The sequence below is a fragment of the Triticum urartu genome, chromosome 2A, assembly GCF_056163025.1.
Source record: "Triticum urartu cultivar PI428250 chromosome 2A, HENAU_Tu73, whole genome shotgun sequence".
NCBI classification, from domain to species: domain Eukaryota; kingdom Viridiplantae; phylum Streptophyta; class Magnoliopsida; order Poales; family Poaceae; genus Triticum; species Triticum urartu.
In genome coordinates, this window is record NC_141874.1 from 700,671,103 (window position 1) to 700,691,137 (window position 20,035).

The window sequence follows — 20,035 nt, forward strand, 5'->3', positions numbered from 1 at the left end:
AAAGCCGCGCCCCTGTCTACAAGTCCGCTTGCACGGCCGCTGCAGCGGCACGTCGTGGTGTGCGCATCTCCCTCCACTAACTATTGGAACAGAATTCCAATGATGGTTCCATCAAGGTCCCACCCCCTGGTCGTAGCACTGCGGCGCGGTAGGTAAAGCACGGCCGTGAGCTGGACGCGGCACGACTATTTGACGCTCGTCGCCTCATCAGGGTCCGCCCACATCGATTGTCTGCCAACACAGCAAAACGTAGTGTCGATTCTAGCAAATTACCTCGCCGATTGCAGCATTGCGTCGCGTGTTCTCCGTGTACGCAACAAAATCGAACACGGGTTCGAGCAAAACTCATCTACAATTCCAGCATTTACGGTCGCGTGGTCGCCAATGCGTAGCACCGACAGTTAAGAGTTCCATCAAAATACGTCGATTGTTACGACAAAACTTGTCAACCGTTCCAGCATTGGGATCGCGTGGTTGCCATGCGCACCACCGACAGTGCAAAAAAGATTCTAACAAAAAATCCTATTGTTTCAATAAAACTCGTCACCGGTTCCAGCATTGGAGTCGTGTGGTCGGCCTATGAAGCACCGGCAACGCATGTTTTCAGCTCCTAGTACGAGCGGTTGCAGCAAGGCGCCTTGATGTTTCGAGCATGGCGTCTCTCTCTGTCGGGAGCTTGCACCATGACCCCAACAACCTCTAGGGGCTAGTTATAGCATCTGCAGCCGTCAGTGCCAACTACAACTCCTCGTCAAAGAATACAAAAAACACCACTGGTCACCGGCTTCGCCAGACAAGGGGCGCGTCTACCTAGACAGCTCAAAGCCAGCCAAGGCCTCCGCTCGCAGCGAGGGCATCACACGGCAGGGGCAGTCTGTGGGGAAGTGGAGAGAAGGAGGAGAGGAATGGATCAGCTCGGGCCGCCTCATCTATCACGTCTCGAGGGAGCGAGAGGAAGATCATATGAGGAAAAGGACGCGGGGCCGAGAAAAACGTGTGAAAGGATAAGGACCGTGCGGAGAGGATGTGAGTAGTGTTGTAGCTGAATAAGTGTCGTAGATCTACTCTGATCCAACGACGCAGGTGTGACCGGCGTGCTCATTCGGCCGGTCGGTCGGAAGCAAACATTACCCTGTAAAGAACGGGCCAGGGACAAGTCGGGAGTTTAGTCAGTGGGTCATTCATATACCAAATCATAAGAGCAAATGTGGTAAAAAGGACATACTGTGGCTCGGTATGATCACCACTATGCTCCAACCCTGCTTCTCGGCACGGTGATGGTAAAAGAAGATGATGTGTGTCCAAGAGGTTTTGACGAGAGGACAATAAACCTTAGTTGTGAAAGAGGGGGGGACGGGGAATTATACTCCCTCCGTCCAAAATAAATGTTTAAACTTTAGTATGACTTTAGTATTAGTAGCAAACATGGATCCACACATCTAGTTGAATTGCACGCCTAGAGATTCTCCACGTATTACGCGGCTATTCGATTACAACTAATGATAAATATCAATAACAACATTGACTCTCCGGTTTAGTTGTAACATCATCCAATCCGCTAACTAGATCGTTTCAATAAAACATACTGTATTACATGTGAGGACAAATTGCCCACCAAATACCAATAACAACATTTGATTCTCCAGGTTGTACTAACATCATTCATTCCGCTGAATAGATCGTATCGTTTCAGAAAACGTATCACATCTGAGGTCAACTTGCCGGATTAGTTCTGGACTTCTGGCCATGCCGGGCTTCCGTAAATGTGCATTGCGCCTTAAAAATGGCAAGTTATACGAATAATAGAGCCGGTTTACGAAATTATTCAATCAAGTCGTTGTAGTATAGTGGTAAGTATTCCCGCCTGTCACGCGGGTGACCCGGGTTCGATCCCCGGCAACGGCGTATTTTTTTAACCCCATTTTTTTCTATAATACTCTGTACTTTTTCTTATTTAGATTAGAAGTTACTGTTCTTTGCTAGGGGCTACAGATATGAACATGAACGGGCACTGATTTCACGGTGCAACTCATTTTTAGATGAAATGCACGTACCCACTACCACTAAGACTACCCAAAAAACATAAACAAAAAAGACTACCAACCGCATGCACTGTGGTCTGTGGATCATTTCTTCAGATTATAACAGCCCACAAGTATTCCCCTGTTACTCTGAATCCAGCTCTCTAGTACCTCAGCATGGAACATTTCTTCAGATTACGCAGCTGAATTTATCTGTCTATGGAACTCAGGCTTAACAAAAATGACTGGAATTCATAAGGACTTGCGAATAGGCAAAGGGCATGACACATGTTCCCCCGATACCCAGATTCCTAAAAGACCAGCAAGCTTCTCGGGGGAGTTGAATCCAGCACTCTACTAGCTCAGAACAGAATTAGGAGCTGAATTTATCTGTCTGTTTATGTATGCAACTCAGCCACGATTGCAACTTATGAATGGCGAACTACAAACTACATGTTCTGCCGATATCGTAAAAGACCAGAAAGCTTCTCCGTCGAATGCGCGAAATAGATGGAATCAAAACCTGGAGATACATGGATTTCGATAAGCTCCTCTTGTCCGATTGATCGATGGGGGAAGGATAGAAAAAATTCCGGTGGTCGTTGGACATGATTCGATTCAAAGTTGAATTATCAAGAGGCAGTCCAACTGAAACTGAATCAAACGATTACTCAGAACATAAGCGGGAACTATTATCCGACTCCGACTTCGACTCTTCGAGCTCCCACGCGCAAAGGACCTCCGCCTTTATATTCTCGAGAAAATGCCGGCTCCTCCTCCCTTAATTCGATAGCTAAGGTTCCTCTGTTCCCCCTCAGATCTCGCGGCGGCTGTCTGAGGCTTCCTCGGAAGATCAGATCGATCAGCGACCAATGGCCCGCGAGGAGGGTTCGCGCATCACCGGGAGCATGGCGTCCGACGAGAGCGCGGCCAAGCATGCGTTGGCCGCCGGCGAGGAGCGCCCGTTCAAGCCGTGCCAGCATGCTTCGACGGAGAAGCATCCGCTGAAGCCGTGCGCCGCCAAAAGGAAGGCAGAGGCCGACGACGCGGAGCTGCGCGCCGCCAAAAGGAGGGCCTTCTACGAGAAGTCAGGTCCGAGCAAGAAGATGACGCGGCTGCCGCGGGCGGAGGTGGCTTCGATCCTCGCCAGCCGGACCCATCCCGATCGCGCCCCTTCTTTCTTCAAGGCGCTGAAGCTCCAGAACCCCGACCTGATTCCCTCGCCGGAAGAGGAGATGGACGAGCTCAAGGTGGCAAAATATGCTCGTGCACGCGCCTACTATGTGGCCGTAGAGGAATTCTGCATATTCCAGGCCTGGGTACGGAGTGAGTACGCCAAGTATGGCTATGTGGAGGTCGACGAGGACTACCTCGCTCACAGGGCCATGGTCCGAGCTTGCAGCGACAGAGCGCGGGAGGCTGCGTTCCAGGCAATCGACGACGAAGATCTCAAGGCATTGTTTTGGAATAGACGGCACTGAACCCATGTAATGTAATCTGTGATGAGCGCGGGAGGCTGCGTTCGAGGCAATGGATGACGAAGATCTGAACGCTTGACTGTGAAAACTGAACAGAGGCAGCTCCTTTTCTTCTGAATTTTGTTCTGAACTTCTGATACAAGATGTGGCCTGGGATGTTTTCTTCAGTTGACTGCAAATATCACAAATAGAAGAACAGTTTTGCAGATACCAGGAGTCTTTATTCAAAATGTACATAAATTCATTTATACAACAGAGAAGCTCAACAATCTGCATCAGCTATCCTATCTTACTTGACTTGAGAATAAAAATCTGAAGAAAAATGAACAAAGCATCAACTATCCTAAAGCTACTTGACTTGAGTCCTGATCGTGTTTTCTTGCTAGGTGAAACAACATCTCATGGACATTTATAGAAATCACTGAATCATGTTCCACACAGGCATCTGCTGATGGTTGTTTTGGTTCTTCTATCTTCCTTTTGCCATCTCGTTGATCGTCTTCCATCAGTGTCTAACAGAACAGCACGCTTGTTGTCAGTGGTGTTGAAATTTGTTAGTAGGCCTTTAGCCTAAAGCCCAACTAAAAAATCTGAAATTCTCATGGTCCATTCATATATGGCTTTGAGTGGTGTGAGTTATACTAAGTTTAGTCTCATCCCAAAAGTTAAATGAAAGTTGCATCTCTTTATAAGGTGAGCTCTTCTAGCACTTGTATGAGCATGAGAAAAGAAAACCTACATGCATGCTCCTCCTCCTCGCTCACCCTATCGCGGACGGGCTAATTACTCACGACCTATCCGACCCGCATTATATAGTCAGGCAAACATCTACCCTAGTCACCGCCGCTTCGTATGGTTTCACACCGTCGTTTCAGATCATTACGTCTACCCTAGACTCCTGGCAATGACGACCTCTTCCACGACCTCGGCAACCTTTTCCTCAGTGACATGGAAGAGGTGACCCATGTCACTGAAAAAGAGGTTGCCGAGGTCGTGGAAGAATGGATATATCTATGTATTTTGGTTCTAGATACATCTATTTCTATCCATTTCTTTGACAAGTATTTCCAGACAGAGTGAGTAATAGGTAGTATAGATATAGATTTATTCCGAGTGAATTTGCTGCCCATCTGAACTCCCGAGTCCCGAGCGAACCACAGCGAGACCAAATCCCTAACCCTAACCCTAGCTAGGAGGAGGATGGAGGCGGAGGGGGAGCGCTTGCGGTCGATGATGGCGGCGGAGACGGAGACGGCGGAGGAGTGGAAGCTGGCGCGTGAGTCCGAGTGCCGTTTACGCAATTGCGAGTGCCGCTGGCGTCGTCTCTGCTCCCCCCGGATCCCCCGCGTGGCCCCCGGGAGGGACTACTCTTCCACCGCCGCCGGTGACGGCGCCGACCGGCCCGCCTGGTCGCTGCTCGTCGGACTCGAGGACGGCGCCGTCCTACGGCTCAAACGCCTCCGCGTGGCGCGGTCCGGGCGGATCCTCGGCCGGAGCGACGACGCGCTCGAGGCTTTCCACGACATCAAGACGCCGACTGGCCGCAGGTTCGACGCCAGCGCCGCCCTGGCTCCCGACGGCCGCTCGCTCTGCATCCTGCGCCAGGAGGACGACGGTGCCGGCGAGCAACCCCATGCCCTGCACCTAACTCTGCAGCAGCCCCAGACAGACACATCTCCGGAGCATCTTCCTTTGCCGCCGGAGATTCAAGCAGGGAGGAGCCGTAACTGCATGCCCATCTCCGCCGCTGGCCACATCTTTGTTCTGTGCCCCATCGTCGAGTATGCCGTCAAGTTGAGCCTCCTCATGCGACCCCTGCATCCGCTCCCCGAGGGCGGGGGCCAATGGGAGCAGGTCGGCCAAGACAAACACGACAAGGACAAGTACCGGTGGTTGGGCGGCGGGTTCCTCCAGGGCTACGCCGTGCTCCCCGGCCCCCTCATCCTCGTCTCCCTGAAGCAAGACCGCGGCTTCTTCACCTTCGCCCCTGGCTCCGGCTCCCGCGACTGGACCCCGGTGCTCACCGACGAAACAAGGCCGCCGCGAGACTACGTCCCTATCGTCGGCCGCGGCGTCTACATGGAGCAAGACAATGCCATCTACATGCTCCGTGGCAACACCATCTATGCCTACAAGCTCAGCTACATACACCAGGATCAGGGTGATGATCAGGGGAGGGGGAGGCTCAGGCTGGATCCGCCCATCACCATCGACTCTGTATGTCCTTACAGTTACTGTCATGGGTGTGGCTTCCTCACCCGTCTCGACGGTCGGCTCATGTGCTCCGTCTGGATCAGCCTGGCACCACGTCAACAATTAGAAGATTGTCGGTGTGACAACCTACATGCCATTGTCACCACCTTCAACCTCCAAGATCCGGCTCAGGAATCCAGGGGACCAGGAATTCTGCTTTCTACAGTAAGCAGCAAACTAGCTAGTTTACTTTTTCCATGCACAGATTATTCGACCATTTATTTTTGTGGTCGCCTTGTTTACGTATTTGTTGTCTACTGTCAACTAATCATGGATCAATTAGGGAGTACGAGGACAAGGACTGTCCGGTGCTGCTGCAACACCAAGAAGGGCAAGAGAAGGATCTAACCAGCTGTTCCCAGCAACACGTCGACAAACCCTCCAAGATGCTTGATTGTTGCAGGTCTTGCTTGATCTGAATTAGTTTAGATTCATGTTTAACCTAGCTTATTACATCTTTCTTAGTAAGTTTCTCTTGGTGAGTGGAGTGATGACATGTTTAATTTGGTTCTTGCTGCAGACGGTTTCTCGAAATGAAAGACTGTCCACGCCTTTGCTTTTCCTGCGGCACCAAAGGTCACGTTGCCCGCGACTGCTCTCTCCCGTCACAGCAGCCCTTGCCGGCAATGCCTCACCGCACGCTGGTTGGCCGTGCTTCAATGCAACACCGAGTCCCTTTTGAAAGGCGTCCGGTTGCTACAACAACAAGTATCAACAAAGATCTGTTTATCATCTGCCAAGCTGGCTCACAACTGCAAAGATGTGGACTCTGGTGCTATTTTGTTTTACGTGGTGCAACTGCAAAGTGAGTATATATAACTCTCTGTCTCTCTCGATCTCTGATGTCATTTGTGCATGCATTGCATGGTTTTTGTGATCAGTCAGTTCATGGAAGAGATATATAGTGTTGCTGTATGTACTAACATATGTGTACGTACGAATATGCTGCTAGGTGGATATCGTCCGCCCAAGCATGATGTACAGATCACCATTGTCCAGGTTAAGACTAAAGCAACAAACAGCAGCGAGAAAAGGGAACCAGTGCGAGTCGCCCCCGTGGACTGTGTCACGCGTTTCATACATCACGAGGAAGCCGTCGATGCCAGATGCTGCTTTGCGCTCTAGCTCCGTCTTGTTTGTGGCCCTGTTTGGATACTCTAACTTAGTTAGAGGTTAGAGTTAGTTTCTAACTTGTGTCTAACCCTAAACTAACTCTAACTTTGGTGATGTTTGGATGAGAGGGTTGGATTGACAATAAATGCACTTTCTCAATCATTTGGCCCTCTTTTCAGCCGGATTCGTTGTGGTCGGCTCTTGTGTGGCCTCCTCCCGCTCAGAAATGACATAAACAAATTATCTTTACAAATCAAGCATCAAAAACATGATAAATTTTATTTTGTCCATACAAAGCATTATGGTCAGTTTGCAACGATGTATCTCAAATTTGGGTATCTGATCCTTCCACTAAAAAAATCATCGTAGCACGGCACAAAGTTAGTATATAACCAGTTCTTAACGTAGACTCCGGACAGATTCAATCCAAAAATCATGTAATTAACCTATACTGAATAATTCACATTGCATGAGAGACGACTATCTGGTGCAAAAAAATCAGTGGACAGGTGAGCAACACACATGCAAATAAACAGAGATTGCTCACAGCAAAAAACTAAGATGTGTTCAAAATAGAATACCAAAACTGTATAGCAGTAACTTATTTGCTCCAAAGAGATAGTACCCAAGATTTTATTTTGTCCATACAAATGAGACGTCCCACTTAAACGTACAAGTCCTCAATCAAGGTTAAAAAAAATCACATTCCATGAAACAAAGCACGAGCTAACTCTTCACGGAAGTCATTCATGTTGGTATCTTCAACAAGAGGTTCGTCTTCTGGCCATGCAGATGCAGCAGAACTAGGCATTGGATTATAGTTTTCATCCGCATCACATGCATCAAATTCCCTATCCAGAATTCTGCTCTCTCGAATGAAATTATGAAGAGCCATACAAGCAACAATAATTCTAGTTTGCTTGTCCTCTGGAAATTTTGGCATGTTCAACAAAATCCTAAATTTCATCTTCAACACTCCAAAGGATCGCTCAACGACATTCCTAACTTTGGCATGTGCATGGTTGAAGGTTTCTTTCATACCTTGTGGCGGCGGGCCGTTTTGCCATTGCTCCACATGGTACCTTGTACATCTGTATGGTGAAAGGTAGCCCGGACGGTTTGGGTACCCCGCATCAACCACATAATACTTTCCTACATATTGGCAAAGGCACACAATGAGACTAAGATGAACAAGTGTAATTGGATACAAATTAGTGCAAGACGGTTCAAGTAGCAAACATGATGGTGGATGTGGAAATTTGTGACGATGAGTAGTTATGGCATCTTTGAAAACTCTCATGTCGTGTGCTGATCCAGGCCATCCCGACATCACAAATGTAAATCTCATGTCGAAATCACAAACAGCAAGCACATTCTGGCTGGTTTCATTGTGCCTGTTCAAGTATGGAACCCTCTTACTCTTATCCACCACAACCTTCACATGTGTCCCATCTATAGCTCCTATGCAGTCATTGAAGTGTGGCCAGAATGCTGGATTTTCTAAGTTTGGATGCACCTCTGCAAATGTTGGGTCCTTGGGTACAATTATGTCATGTGCTAACCTAAGGAGGCATGCCAAAACTCTGTTAAATGTCCTACTTACTGTCTCCATAGACCTCCTAAAATGATTCTCAGCCTGTCTAACTGACTGTGGTGATCCAACAATCCATAAAAACATAGCTAGAGCCTCTACATATGTCATTTTTCTACTGGACTTCAACCCATATGATTGCACCAAAGTATTATGTAGCCTGTTAAACAAAGGTCTCTCAACCCTAAACATGTTGTAGCATTGGGTATCTCGGGCTAGTGTCTCATGCACCCAATCCAAACTAGAATATCCACTGACCCTCCTAGGTAGTTTCACAAAGTAGTTATCAGAGTACATACTCAAGATAGGAACCAACTGCAAGATTAAATTTCCGGACTGCACCAAATTGTTGCGGCATATGGATATGATCTCATCCTCACTTGTGCTACCTCCATCATATTCTTTCTCGGTCATGGGGCCATGATCATCTTCCTGCTTAAATACATGTACCAAATTGTCAGCACATAGCATACTACTTGAAGGAGTGTAAGCAAACAAAAATAATTCAGCATGCATATATTATAAAATAGTTTAACCAAATAAAATTAATTCGGCCCGCATATAATATAAAATAGGTTCACCAAATAAAAATAATTTTGCCCGCACGTAACATAGATAATAGTTCAACACCTCACAAACACATATAGGTTCAACATACAGCAATGTAAATAGGTTTAGCATACAGCAATGTAAATAGGTTCAACATTTTAACACACACATTCCCAAGCAACTATTCAGCCACAGAAGAACTACTCCAAATTGTTGTCCCTGCACCATTTCTTGAAGTAACCCAACCTAAGCTCGTGTGTTAATAGGCCACAGAAGAACTCCCTTTGGTACTCCGTTTCGAACATCTTGGACAGAGCATAGACAGAGTCAATTGTTTGCTCAATGCCACACTCAAATGCTACCTCCTGACACCTCTTCACAGAAAATGCAGCCTTCTCATTTGCACGTTTCAACATTTGCTTAGTGTTGGCTGCGACAGACTCCTTGAAGGTACTAGCTATGTCCTTCACAATCTTCACCATTGGGCTCTTGCTCTTCTTCAATGGACCGGTCAAAGTGCTCGAAGTGCTTGTTGACCTCTTGCATCTCTGGCTCCTCTGGTTGCTTGTAGGTGTTCCTTGAAACTCCTCTTCCTCTCCTGCACCTAAATCTTGCCCTTGATTCTGACCGTAATCATCTCCAGGCACAAAGGCTGTGCTTCCATCCACAGTGTAACCTCTGAACAATTGATCAAGCAACTCCTCATTTGCTGGAGGACCCCACTGCAGCTTCCGTAGATATGGTTTCTTCTGCAGGATAATGAACAAATAAACTACTTATGATATTATTATTTTTGCGAAAGAAACTATTTAAGATATGAGAGCACACACCAAAATTCAAGTAACTAGCTTTAGTGAAAAGACTACCTTTGTGTGTGTTATCCAGAACTCAGAGTCGGCATCAATGGTTCCATCTGGTTTCCTCCCCAACCCTGTATGCACTTGCATGTATCGCCAGAAAGTGTAAGTGTTTTTGAGTATGACTATCTGGTTCTTCACCTGCAAACGGCTATATACCAACCCCCTTCTAGCAAGTAAGCCGTCGATAACGGCTTGGTACCCTTCACCACTCATCACTGTACCATTATAAGTTCCTGCTGCACGTTGCTGAATGCACAATTCTAACAAGCAAGCACTATTAGTATCATTCCAGTGGGCTCGATTGCTTTGGCTCACCAGGGGACCTCCGGAGCTCTCTAACTCCTCCACATCGTCCTCCAATTCTTCATCACCATTGTCAAAGGGAGCGCCGGAGCCGGATGCTTGCCCATGGAGGGCACTCCGCGGTGCCCGGGGAGGCGGTACGCGATAGCCGCCACCACTGCCATGACTCGTCGTGCCGGTGCGCTGGTTACGGCGCCCGGGTGCCGCGGCGGCCGAGTTGGCTCGCTGCCGAACAACGCCACCTGCTCCGCGACCGGCACCCGCTGACGAGGAGCCGCCGCCTGTCCCCGTGGACGACCCGCTGAGGAACACGCCACCATTTCCTCCTCCACGACCGGCTGCTGCTGACGAGGAGCCGCCAAAGTTCAGTTGCCGAATGAAGGGTGGCGACGGATTTGCCCATCCATCTCCTGCTCCAGCACGTGGTGGGCAATAGTGAGGGAGCCCGGAGCCCTTGCCGCGCCCAGGGAGGACCTGCTCGTTGTCGCTCTGGAGGAAAGCTCCGTACAACCCAAGCCCTGGGAACCCTTCCGACGGCGAAGCTTGCGAGTTGAGGTCGAGATTGGCGTGGGTAGCTGGGCCGCTTGCAAAGGGCTGCGAACCCCACCCTTCGAAGCCGTCGCCATCCATGGCAGGTGGGACGACCAGTGCGGTGGCCGCCGGAGTGCGCGCCTGGGGGCGCCGGTGTCGAACGGGAACGGGAGGGGCGGAAGGGCAGAGGTAGGGGGTGGAGGGCGGAGGGCAGAGGACGGGGGCAGAGGGCGGAGGGCGGAGGACGGGGCCAAAGGGCGGAGGACGGGGCGGAGGGCGGGGAGCGAACGGCGGCGGCGAGGAGCGAGATGTGATGCGAGATGTGGTGCGATGCGGGGAGCGAGATGCGATCCAGATGCGGGCGATGGATATTTTTTAATGGGACCCACCACATCTAACCCCAATAAGCAGCTCCCCACCGGGTTGGTTTTTTTTGCTGGGTTAGATGCAAATAACTCTACTCTAACCCACATGTTTGGATATTTTAGGGTTATTTCTATCTCAACTAACCCATACTAACTCTAACCCCTTGATCCAAACAGGGCCTGTGATGGATGCATGCATGCATGCATGAGTTGCCCTATTATTATTTATATGTTCCCAGCATGCAATGTTTGTAACCTCTAACCTTGCTTGCATGGCATCTTTTGGAAGCTGCAATTAGTTGTATATTTTGGTGGTGTATAACTTATATTTATCTAGACTATATTAGTTGTATTTTGGTGGTGGTGAAACTTATATTTATCTAGACTAGAGGGCCTGTATGTAATGGCTGGTGACCTTGGTTAAATTAATGATCCCAAACATTTGCTACCTGTAGCCAAGTATTAAGGCTTGACAAGAAAACGGTACTAGTGCTTAATTTTGCTCATAAGGTTGAGCTAGTTGTGGAATAACTATTATTTGTTGGAGTAGTTTTTATTATTTATGCCCGGAGAACTTCTTTTTTATTATCTCTATCTATTGTTGGCAGTCTTTATTGATTGTATTTATACCTATTATACTATATGTCTTTGCATATTTGACCAGGGGCACATAGACCCGAGATTAGGAATTAATCCTATGAAATTTCTGATGACAAAATTTTATACTTCAATCTTGCACTTTATCTCTCAAGTGACATATCTTCGATTCCATGATTAATATGTATTACTGCACCTAAAATGTAGCTTTCTGGTGGCAGTCACAAGCCTTGGTTTATTTGTGGGTGCAGTCTAGTGAGAGGGTCAGACCTACATGCTAAATCATGTGTGAAATATGATGTGTTATCGCAAGGCTGCAAATATTATTTGTTGGTTTATTTGTCTATATGGAAACTCTGTTCTGCTAAGGCCTGTGCAGCTATGATCCGATTTAGATCAATTCATTCTATAATTTGATAGCTATTCGCCAATTTCAGCTATGATCCCATCATCTTACTATAAGCTTGGGTGCCTATGATTTCAGGCACCCCAGCCATTGCCATGCTTTAACAATTGCAATGGAGCCAGCTACCAGCTTTCTGCCCCTAACTCATTTGCCTATGAAACTACCAACAACAGTGGCAGCAGCTCCCCCTACTCTGGAGCTGCCTATTGGTGCGTTGGCAGCATCCACCTCCTCTGGTGCAGGGTTAGTCAACACCTCCTCTGGTTGAGGCATGAGTTTGCGCACTAATCAGTTGTTTTAGTTTTTAATTAACGTTTGTCTGCAGTCCACATGAGCGCCAGTTGCTAAAAAATACATTTAATAGAGCTGCAGCAGTAGAGTGTTCAGTCCTAATGCATAGCAAGCTAGCAGGACATGTACATGGAAGTGCTGGTCAACTCATGCGACCATTATTGAAATCTGCAGTAGCAGTGTTCCCTCATAAAGCAGAGCAAGCTAATGGGTCTATTAACATAGAGGTGACAATCTTACAAGATGGATGACTGATCAGATACACAGTCATCCTTTCCTCCGGTCAACACAGGCATATAAAAAAAAGGATTACCCCTCAAATCCTAGATGCTCTAACATCAATACGTAGGTTCTGCGGGCATTTGAGGGGCCATATTTGTCATATGTGGTTATAGATGCTCTAACCATAACCATATTCACACGAATCATCTCATGACATCACAAGAACGACGAGATACTTCAACAACAACGCCTTGAAATAATAAGGACGCAATTCTCAAGCGCCGCCGTCACCGAATCCGACCCCCAAAGAACAGATTCTAGGATTTCACCTAGAAAACCAGCCCGTGTAAATCTAAGCAATGCATTTAACAAGAAAACAACGCAAAAAACATCGTCATCGCTGAGTTGTAACCAATTCAGATCAAAACAGCGAAAACTTTTTTTTCCGATGGATCAATGACAATGTCACATTGGATCTCTTGAGGACAGTTGGGAAGTTTACAAGAAGTCTTAATTATCTTGAAAAGTGCAAGGACAGATACGATTTCAATGTTAAAAAAAAGATTTCAATGATTGGATCCAACGTTTAATAATCAAGAGGCATGCAGTTCATATTCGGCGCAGTCACGTAACCGAATTCGAATCTAATGATTACTCCGTACTGCTAGCCACACAAAGCTAGCGGGAACTATTTATCCGATTTCGACTTCGACTCACCGAGGCTCTGTGCCTTTATATACTCCCTCCTTCCGGTTTATAGGGCTTATCTCAAAATTTTAGTTTTTTCATTTTATAAGGCTCAATTTTGTTGTTCTCCATCACATGTTTAGACTTCAAGGTACATTAAATCATTGCATGCAAGTATTAAGAGAAAATTGACCAATGCATGCATGCATTGCAATTAATGCATTCGTAAACATAATTTTTTGAGAAAAACAAGAGCATTAATTGGATGTTTTTGCAAACTACAAAAAATATTCCACCACTCATCATCTATCTTGGTTGGTGAGATTTTTGAATTGAGCCTTATAAACCGGAAAGGAGGGAGTAGTCTGCAGAAAATGCCGGTTCCTCCTCCCTCAATTCGATAGCAGGGTTCCTCGAGTCTCCAACAAATCTCGCGGCGCGCTGTGTGAGGCTTCCTCGGGAGGTCAGATCAGCGACCAATGGCCCGCGAGGAGGGTTCGCGCATCACCGGGAGCATGGCGTCCGACGAGAGCGCGGCCAAGCATGCGTTGGCCGCCGGCGAGGAGCGCCCGTTAAAGCCATGCCGAGATGCTTCGACGGAGAAGCGCCCGCTGAAGCCGTGCGCCGCCAAAAGGAAGGCGGAGACAGGCGACGACGACGACGAGCTGCTCGCCGCCAAGAAGAAGGCCTTCTACGCCAAGTCAGGTCCAAGCAGAAAGATGAGGCGGCTGCCGCGGGCGGAGGTGGCCTCCATCCTTTCCAGTCGGACCCATCCCGATCGCGCCCCTCCATCCTTTCCGGGTTCTGGACCCATCCCGATCGCGCGACTTCTATGAGGCTGCAGAGGAATTCTCCATCTTCCAGGCCTGGGTACGGAGCGAGTACGCCAAGTATGGCTATGTGGAGGTCGACGACGACTACCTGGCTCACAGGGAACAGGTCCGAGCTTGCAGCGACACAGCACGGGAGGCTGCGCTCGAAGCCATGGACTTCTCTGATGGAGACGAAGATCTCAAGATGTTTTTTAGGAACAGGCGGCACTGAACCCATCCATATTACTAGTACAGTAGTACTCTATTTGTGATTCAGCTGTTTTTACATTGCAGAAACGTGAGTTGGCCTTGCAGCTGCCAAGATTCAGTCTTTCGTTGTATTTCCAAGTCGTCACCAAATGCTACTTCCTCTGTTTCTAAATATTTAAGACGGTTTTTGCAGTTCAATTTCTTGTACTCCCTCCGTTCCTAAATACTTGTCTTTCTAGTCATTTCAACAAGTGACTACATACGGAGCAAAATGAGTGAATCTACACTTTAAAATATGTCTATATACATCCGTATGTAGTAGTCATTTGAAATGTCTAGAAAAACAAATATTTAGGAACGGAGGGAGTAGTTTAGTGGCTACTCCGAGTTACCTCTGGTGTTATGCCAAATCACACGCAGTGTTCTTCAGGAAATAGCAAGCCCTCTGATTGTTCACTGGTAATTAACCTTGGTAAACAAGGTGATATGCCCTGTAACCTTACATTAGAAGTTAGAACATGCTCGGTTTTGACTATTTTATTCTTCATCGGTTGCTGTGTGTGAACAATTTTATCATGATTTGGGCGCGATCAAGAACTTGAACTTGTCCAATAGGTGTGAGGAATTCAGAGTTGCAGATTCTCCTCTCTTATTTCGTAGACTTCCAAGTAGGATAAACTCTCTAGTTTCATTGCCAAAACAAAACAATGTCACCTGTCTATTTATAAATGCCTAGTGTGATATTTAGCGCATGCTCGGATGGCTCCGCGGGCGACAGAATCAGCCGGTTGAATCTGATCTCTTTCCATCTGATTACTGAGTTGTTTCTTAAATAGCGTGCCATGAGCCGAGCTCGATGCTGCCTTTGGGTTTCCGCTACAGCAGAGCAAACTTGTTTAAACCTAGGAGTTTGTGGAAGCAGCGGCTGGGAAGTCGTCGATGCAGACCAAATACGGCGACGACCGCTATCTATGAAGCAAATCACCATCCGGGAGAAGAAAATGCGCGGCAGAGCATATAGAAACTCCGAAGACCATGAAATCCGGCCGAATCCAGACGGATCCACCAAAAAGCAAAGCCGAGCGAATCCAGGAAGACCAGCCGGCGACGATAAGCACACCATCGGAACAGGGAAAGGGTGGGCATGACATGATTCCTACATTGTGACAAGCAATTGGAGATCCAACTGTTAAAACAAACTTGTATTTTCACCTTCAGTGTTATGTTTTTTTTTTTAGAAAAGGAGGTTTGCAAAAATGTGTTTTTGCAGTTTTATGGCTGTTGTGTGCCTTGATTTCGCTTCTTCATCGGTTTTGTTAGTTTGCCAACCGGTTCTGTTTTCATTACAAATACAAAACATGGCCACCAAGTTCCAGGTTGCAATAGGTTTTTACTTGTCCCCTTCGGCTTTTAGTTGGGAAGTCCACCAATGAGTTTTGACGAGTTCATGCCTGTAGCCTGCTGGAGTGCACAGTCTTGGGGGCAAAGAAAATGTTGGTCGGCTGGGCAGGTTTTGGAGGGCCTGCTTGGGCCATTTGGACAACTCCTAGTGAGTTAATTGGTCTGTGATAACAAAGTGTGTGCCCAATTGTTGCTCTTCTTATATTGTTTCTGTTAGAGATTAATCAAAGTGTGCTGGCCTTGAGTCAATTTCTGTATGTTTTAAATTGCGGGGAATATTTGATGACTTCATCCATATAGTTGTCAGTTAAGCCTTATGAGCAATACATCGAATTCTGTTTCTGATAAGCAGAGTTTCTAAACTGATAAGTGGACTGTACATTTGCGTTATTCCATCTGAAACGTACATTGGCATAGTTTCTTGTCTGCCATGGTGACACTGGTGAAATTATGGATTTGGGCAATGTTTAGTGGCAGTAGTGAGATAAGTACTACTGAATAACTGTCATGTTTTCATGGGAAAACAGAACTCTCGATCCTAGTTTTAAGTTAGAGATCCTAATAACTATCCTAAAGAGATATTGTTGCTGCCTCTGTTGGTGCTCCCTGGAACTTGACTAACAGGACTCGGTGCATGATTTTTTTACAATAGACATATTATCATACTAACTTGACTAACAGGCCTAGATTCGTTTGCTAGTTCACATGTTCTATCATAATCTGTGTTCATGAGGCACAAGATATTCAGCAAGATAGCCAAGATGGTAAGGCACAAGAACAATCAAGGGATTTTTTTCATGACTTTTTTTTGCTGAAACACTAATCTACTTGGAAGAAAAAACTCAGAAGAAAAGTGCATACCAATGGGGTCAATCTACCTGCAGTTGGTTCCTCCGAATCTACCAACAGAAATCACTACTGAAATCACTACTAAAATTGCTCGAGAAAGAAATCCACGAATCTTAGTAATGACTAGCAGTTCTTGTCTGCCGGAGCGAGCTTGCACTTGACCTTCTCGAAGACGACGGCCGACGTGCCGGGCGGCGCGAGCTGCAGCTTGAGCGGGCATTTGGCCTGGAACTTGCACTTGGTGAAGTGCGCCTGGTACCTGACCTCGCCCGACACCGCCACCTCCACCTGGAACATCCCCGTCTTGTTCTCCTCCTTGAACTCGGCGACGCCGGCGTTGCCGAGCGCGACGTAGGCGCCGTCGGAGCCGGAGACGAGGTGGTACACCTGGGTCTTGCCGGCGGGGTGCGTGGACCCCTCGTCGGCGAGTCTGACCCGCTCGAAGCGCTGGCCGTCGAAGCTGTAGTCGGCCTCCAGCGGCTGGGTGTTCCTGACGCTCATGGCCCAGTTCTTGTTCCGGACGGTGAGCGTGAGGGAGAGGTTGTAGGCGAAGGCGGTGGCGGGGGACGTGGCCAGCGCGAGCCGCGTGAGGGAGGCGTCGACGACGGCGACCTCGGGGCGGCGGATGAAGCCGTAGGCCGCGAGGAGGACGGCGAAGAGGACGACGCCGGCGAGCACGGCGAGGCAGGCCGCGCAGCAGAGGATGGTCTCGCGCGCGTCGTAGGAGACGCAGGGGCAGCAGCAGTCGCAGAATGCGTCGTAGCAGCCGCACTCGCTGCAGCACATGGCTGGCTGTGGCTTACCCTGCCTGGATCTTGAGCTGAGCTAGATCTTGGATGACACTGCCGGACTGACGGGAGGACGAAGGCAGGAGGTAGGGGGTGGCGGCTTTTTGGGGTTTCAGCTACCAGTCGATGCGGATTGGGGAATTGCGGATTTACTTTTCACTCGATGTGAATGTGAACCTGTCCTGTCCCCCTTTGCTGGAATGGAGGTAGGGACCCGATACCTGACAGAGATGGAAATGGCAACCAGTGGAGGACCCATGTCCAGTCAATGGGTCAAGTCGTCGAGCGTATTTGCGGCTAGGAAGGCTTCAACTGGTCCGGGAGAGAGATAGGCCAAAATCACTGTTTTAATGTTTATAATCACGAGTTTAGCATGAAATAATTTCATTTTAAAAGTTTCCATGATGTGACTCTTCAACCTACCGCAGGTGGTATGGTTACCGGGCGTACCGCCATGGTGAACAACGATAGCCTCGGTCCACAATCGGACCATGTCCGCTGACCATTTTTACGTGACACATGTCTAAAAGGGTGTTTGTTTCCAGGGACTTATTGGTCTAGGGACTTAAATAAGTCCCTATAAATCTCATCTAAACCAAACAGGAGGGACTTATAGGGACTTAAAGTGGATATTTGGGACTTATGAAATAAGACTCTCAAGGAGGGACTTATAGAGACTTATAGTTGTAATATGGCCTTATAAAGACTTATAAGTCTCGGGAACCAAACATGTAGGGACTTTTTAGGGACTTGGGACTTATAAGTTGGGACTAAAAAAAGTCTTAGGACTTATGAACCAAACAGGGCCTAACTCTCTGACGTTTTTGGAGGTAGCCTTGAGATCCCCCCACCCCACCTCACCCCACCCCACCCCAACCGCCCTCCAGGAATTTAGCCCAAGCTCTTGTCACTGCTTTGAAGGTACCCTCAAGACCCTACCACCAAACAGAGGCTCCGTCTGGACAAAGCCTATGCGGCTATGCATACTAACCTTAGTGTCTTTGTATTATTTGATGAAGAATGGCTAGAGCAGCTTAGGCAATTGCCCCGGGATGCTGGGAGTTAGCTCTGCCCCTATCTAACACGGTTGGACGTAGCCTTAAGGCCCTACCAAAGACGTCTTTGGAGGTAGCCTTTTAACCCATCGCCAACATGGGCGACAATGGTAGACTTCTGCCATGTTAGCATGGTAAGCAGCTACAAACCGAACGTGGTCCAAGGGCTACTGCCGTTGACCATGGTGGTAACTCATTAACCCTACTAGCGTCGGTTGGCGGTAGAATCGAGGGTCGGATCATGGAAAAAATTCAGAAGGGGGTTAGAGCATACCTGACTTTGCTAATAAGGTCAAAATAGTGATTTTCGTTGGGGAAAACTTCGAATTGGTTGGTTTCATCGTGTTTTAGTAGCTACGACTGATGTGGGCTCAAGCTTTTTATCATACACTTCCATGTGGGCTTAATCTTATTGTGTGTAGGGTGATAGTTCCTTTTCTAATGGAGCGCCAAAACCAGACCCTCCACCCCCCATATGTCTGGGCGGACAGCTTGGACACCTCCTAGACCCAAAAATGTCATCCAACCGGACCCCTCAAACCCTGCTATCTAACACCCCACGTATCTAGCTCACATGTGGGGAAGTAATGAGGTGGTTCGAACACAACAACCATGTAGGATCTGGCCCACCTCGACACTACAAAACCACCACCTAGATCAAACCCTAGCTCCTTGTCCGCCCCGCTTCCACAGTCCCCCCCCCCTTACTCTCCTCCCCTCACCGTACCATGGTTAGATTGGCAACAGCTCCTCGTCTAAGGTTGACCCTGTCCATTGGAATGCCCTCGTGGCGGATTCAAATGAGGAACTCTCGATTGGGGTTGCCCTCTACCATTCGCCAGTGGATAGGGGAGGCTCCTCCTCTTCCTCCGTGCATTCTCTGGTGCCATGTCGGAGCTCCTCCTCTTTTGTGCAAGCCGACATAGACTCTTCCAAATCCGTTCCCACCCCGGTGGCCCCGCGAGGCTCTTGGAGCTCTGGGCCATCACCTCTGCCCCCACTCCTTCCTACCGGCGATGGGTGCTGGTGCCGACACTGGCTAGCCCGCGACAACGGCTTTTTGAGTCGAACACATGGGCCTCGTCACGCGAGGCAGAGGGCACATGCCGAATCTAGCATGTTCGGCTGTAGGTCATGCAGATCCACATCAGTTATATTCCCCTGCCCTCCGACTCGAAAAAGGAGCTCGTTCGCAACGTCATCCCCCAGTCGTTGACCATGGCCGAGACAGACACCTGCCATCGCCGCCGCAAAAATGCCAAGGCATTGGGGCTCGAGCTCGAGGTGTCCGAGCGGCTAGCCAAGGACAAGGCCACCAACACAGCGAAAGTTGTGCGGCTTGCCAAGGAGCATGCCCGCACTGCCCGACGTCTAGTGGGGCTCCCCTCCTCTTCCTCGTTCGTCGTCGGCACCACTAGTGACGACGACGATGATGCCCCTCCGGCCACCAACGCATATGGAAAGTAGTACTACCGCCACTCCAAAGACGCCAAGGGGAAGGGCCCGACAAGGAAGTGATGAACTCCAACACCTTCCTAGTCATATTTTTCATAGACGTAGCTAGTTTAACGAACTATCTAATCTTTGTGAACTTGTTTTGTGTTTGTTGTAATGAACTTGCTATGTCCCATAATATCCTATGTGATAAAGTTA

The 20,035-nt window shown here is 48.2% G+C and overlaps 2 protein-coding genes, 1 non-coding gene and 1 pseudogene across 4 annotated transcripts; 2 read left to right on the top strand and 2 right to left on the bottom strand.

The window, feature by feature from the left end:
• Window positions 1-1,833: 1,833 nt before the first annotated feature.
• On the top strand, window positions 1,834-1,905 carry TRNAD-GUC (transfer RNA aspartic acid (anticodon GUC)). Its single transcript has one exon. It is a non-coding gene; the product is annotated as a tRNA-Asp (tRNA).
• Window positions 1,906-4,519: 2,614 nt separating this feature from the next.
• LOC147986919 (uncharacterized) lies at window positions 4,520-6,171 on the top strand (annotated as a pseudogene). Its single transcript, XR_015615444.1, has 2 exons — window positions 4,520-5,917; window positions 6,036-6,171. The product of XR_015615444.1 is annotated as an uncharacterized LOC147986919 (transcript).
• A 3,034-nt stretch (window positions 6,172-9,205) lies between these two features.
• LOC147986920 (uncharacterized) lies at window positions 9,206-10,798 on the bottom strand. The gene is made up of 2 exons (XM_087540196.1): window positions 9,872-10,798; window positions 9,206-9,754 (listed from the first exon to the last, which is right to left on the bottom strand). Exons 1-2 carry the CDS (start codon window positions 10,796-10,798, stop codon window positions 9,206-9,208), a joined length of 1,476 nt encoding a protein of 491 aa, XP_087396322.1.
• A 5,706-nt stretch (window positions 10,799-16,504) lies between these two features.
• LOC125539862 (uncharacterized) lies at window positions 16,505-17,471 on the bottom strand. Its single transcript, XM_048703397.2, has one exon. It carries the CDS (start codon window positions 17,323-17,325, stop codon window positions 16,663-16,665), a length of 663 nt encoding a protein of 220 aa, XP_048559354.2. The 5' UTR covers window positions 17,326-17,471; the 3' UTR covers window positions 16,505-16,662.
• Between the last annotated feature and the right edge of the window lie 2,564 nt (window positions 17,472-20,035).

What these genes read in the sequence shown, in the direction of transcription:
- LOC147986920 (XM_087540196.1), bottom strand. Translation starts at nt 10,798, where the DNA reads ATGGATGGCGACGGCTTCGAAGGGTGGGGTTCGCAGCCCTTTGCAAGC. An exon ending in TCTGGATAACACACACAAAG is followed by an intron (nt 9,755 to 9,871) that starts GTAGTCTTTTCA and finishes ATTATCCTGCAG; the next exon opens with AAGAAACCATATCTACGGAA.
- LOC125539862 (XM_048703397.2), bottom strand. Translation starts at nt 17,325, where the DNA reads ATGTGCTGCAGCGAGTGCGGCTGCTACGACGCATTCTGCGACTGCTGC.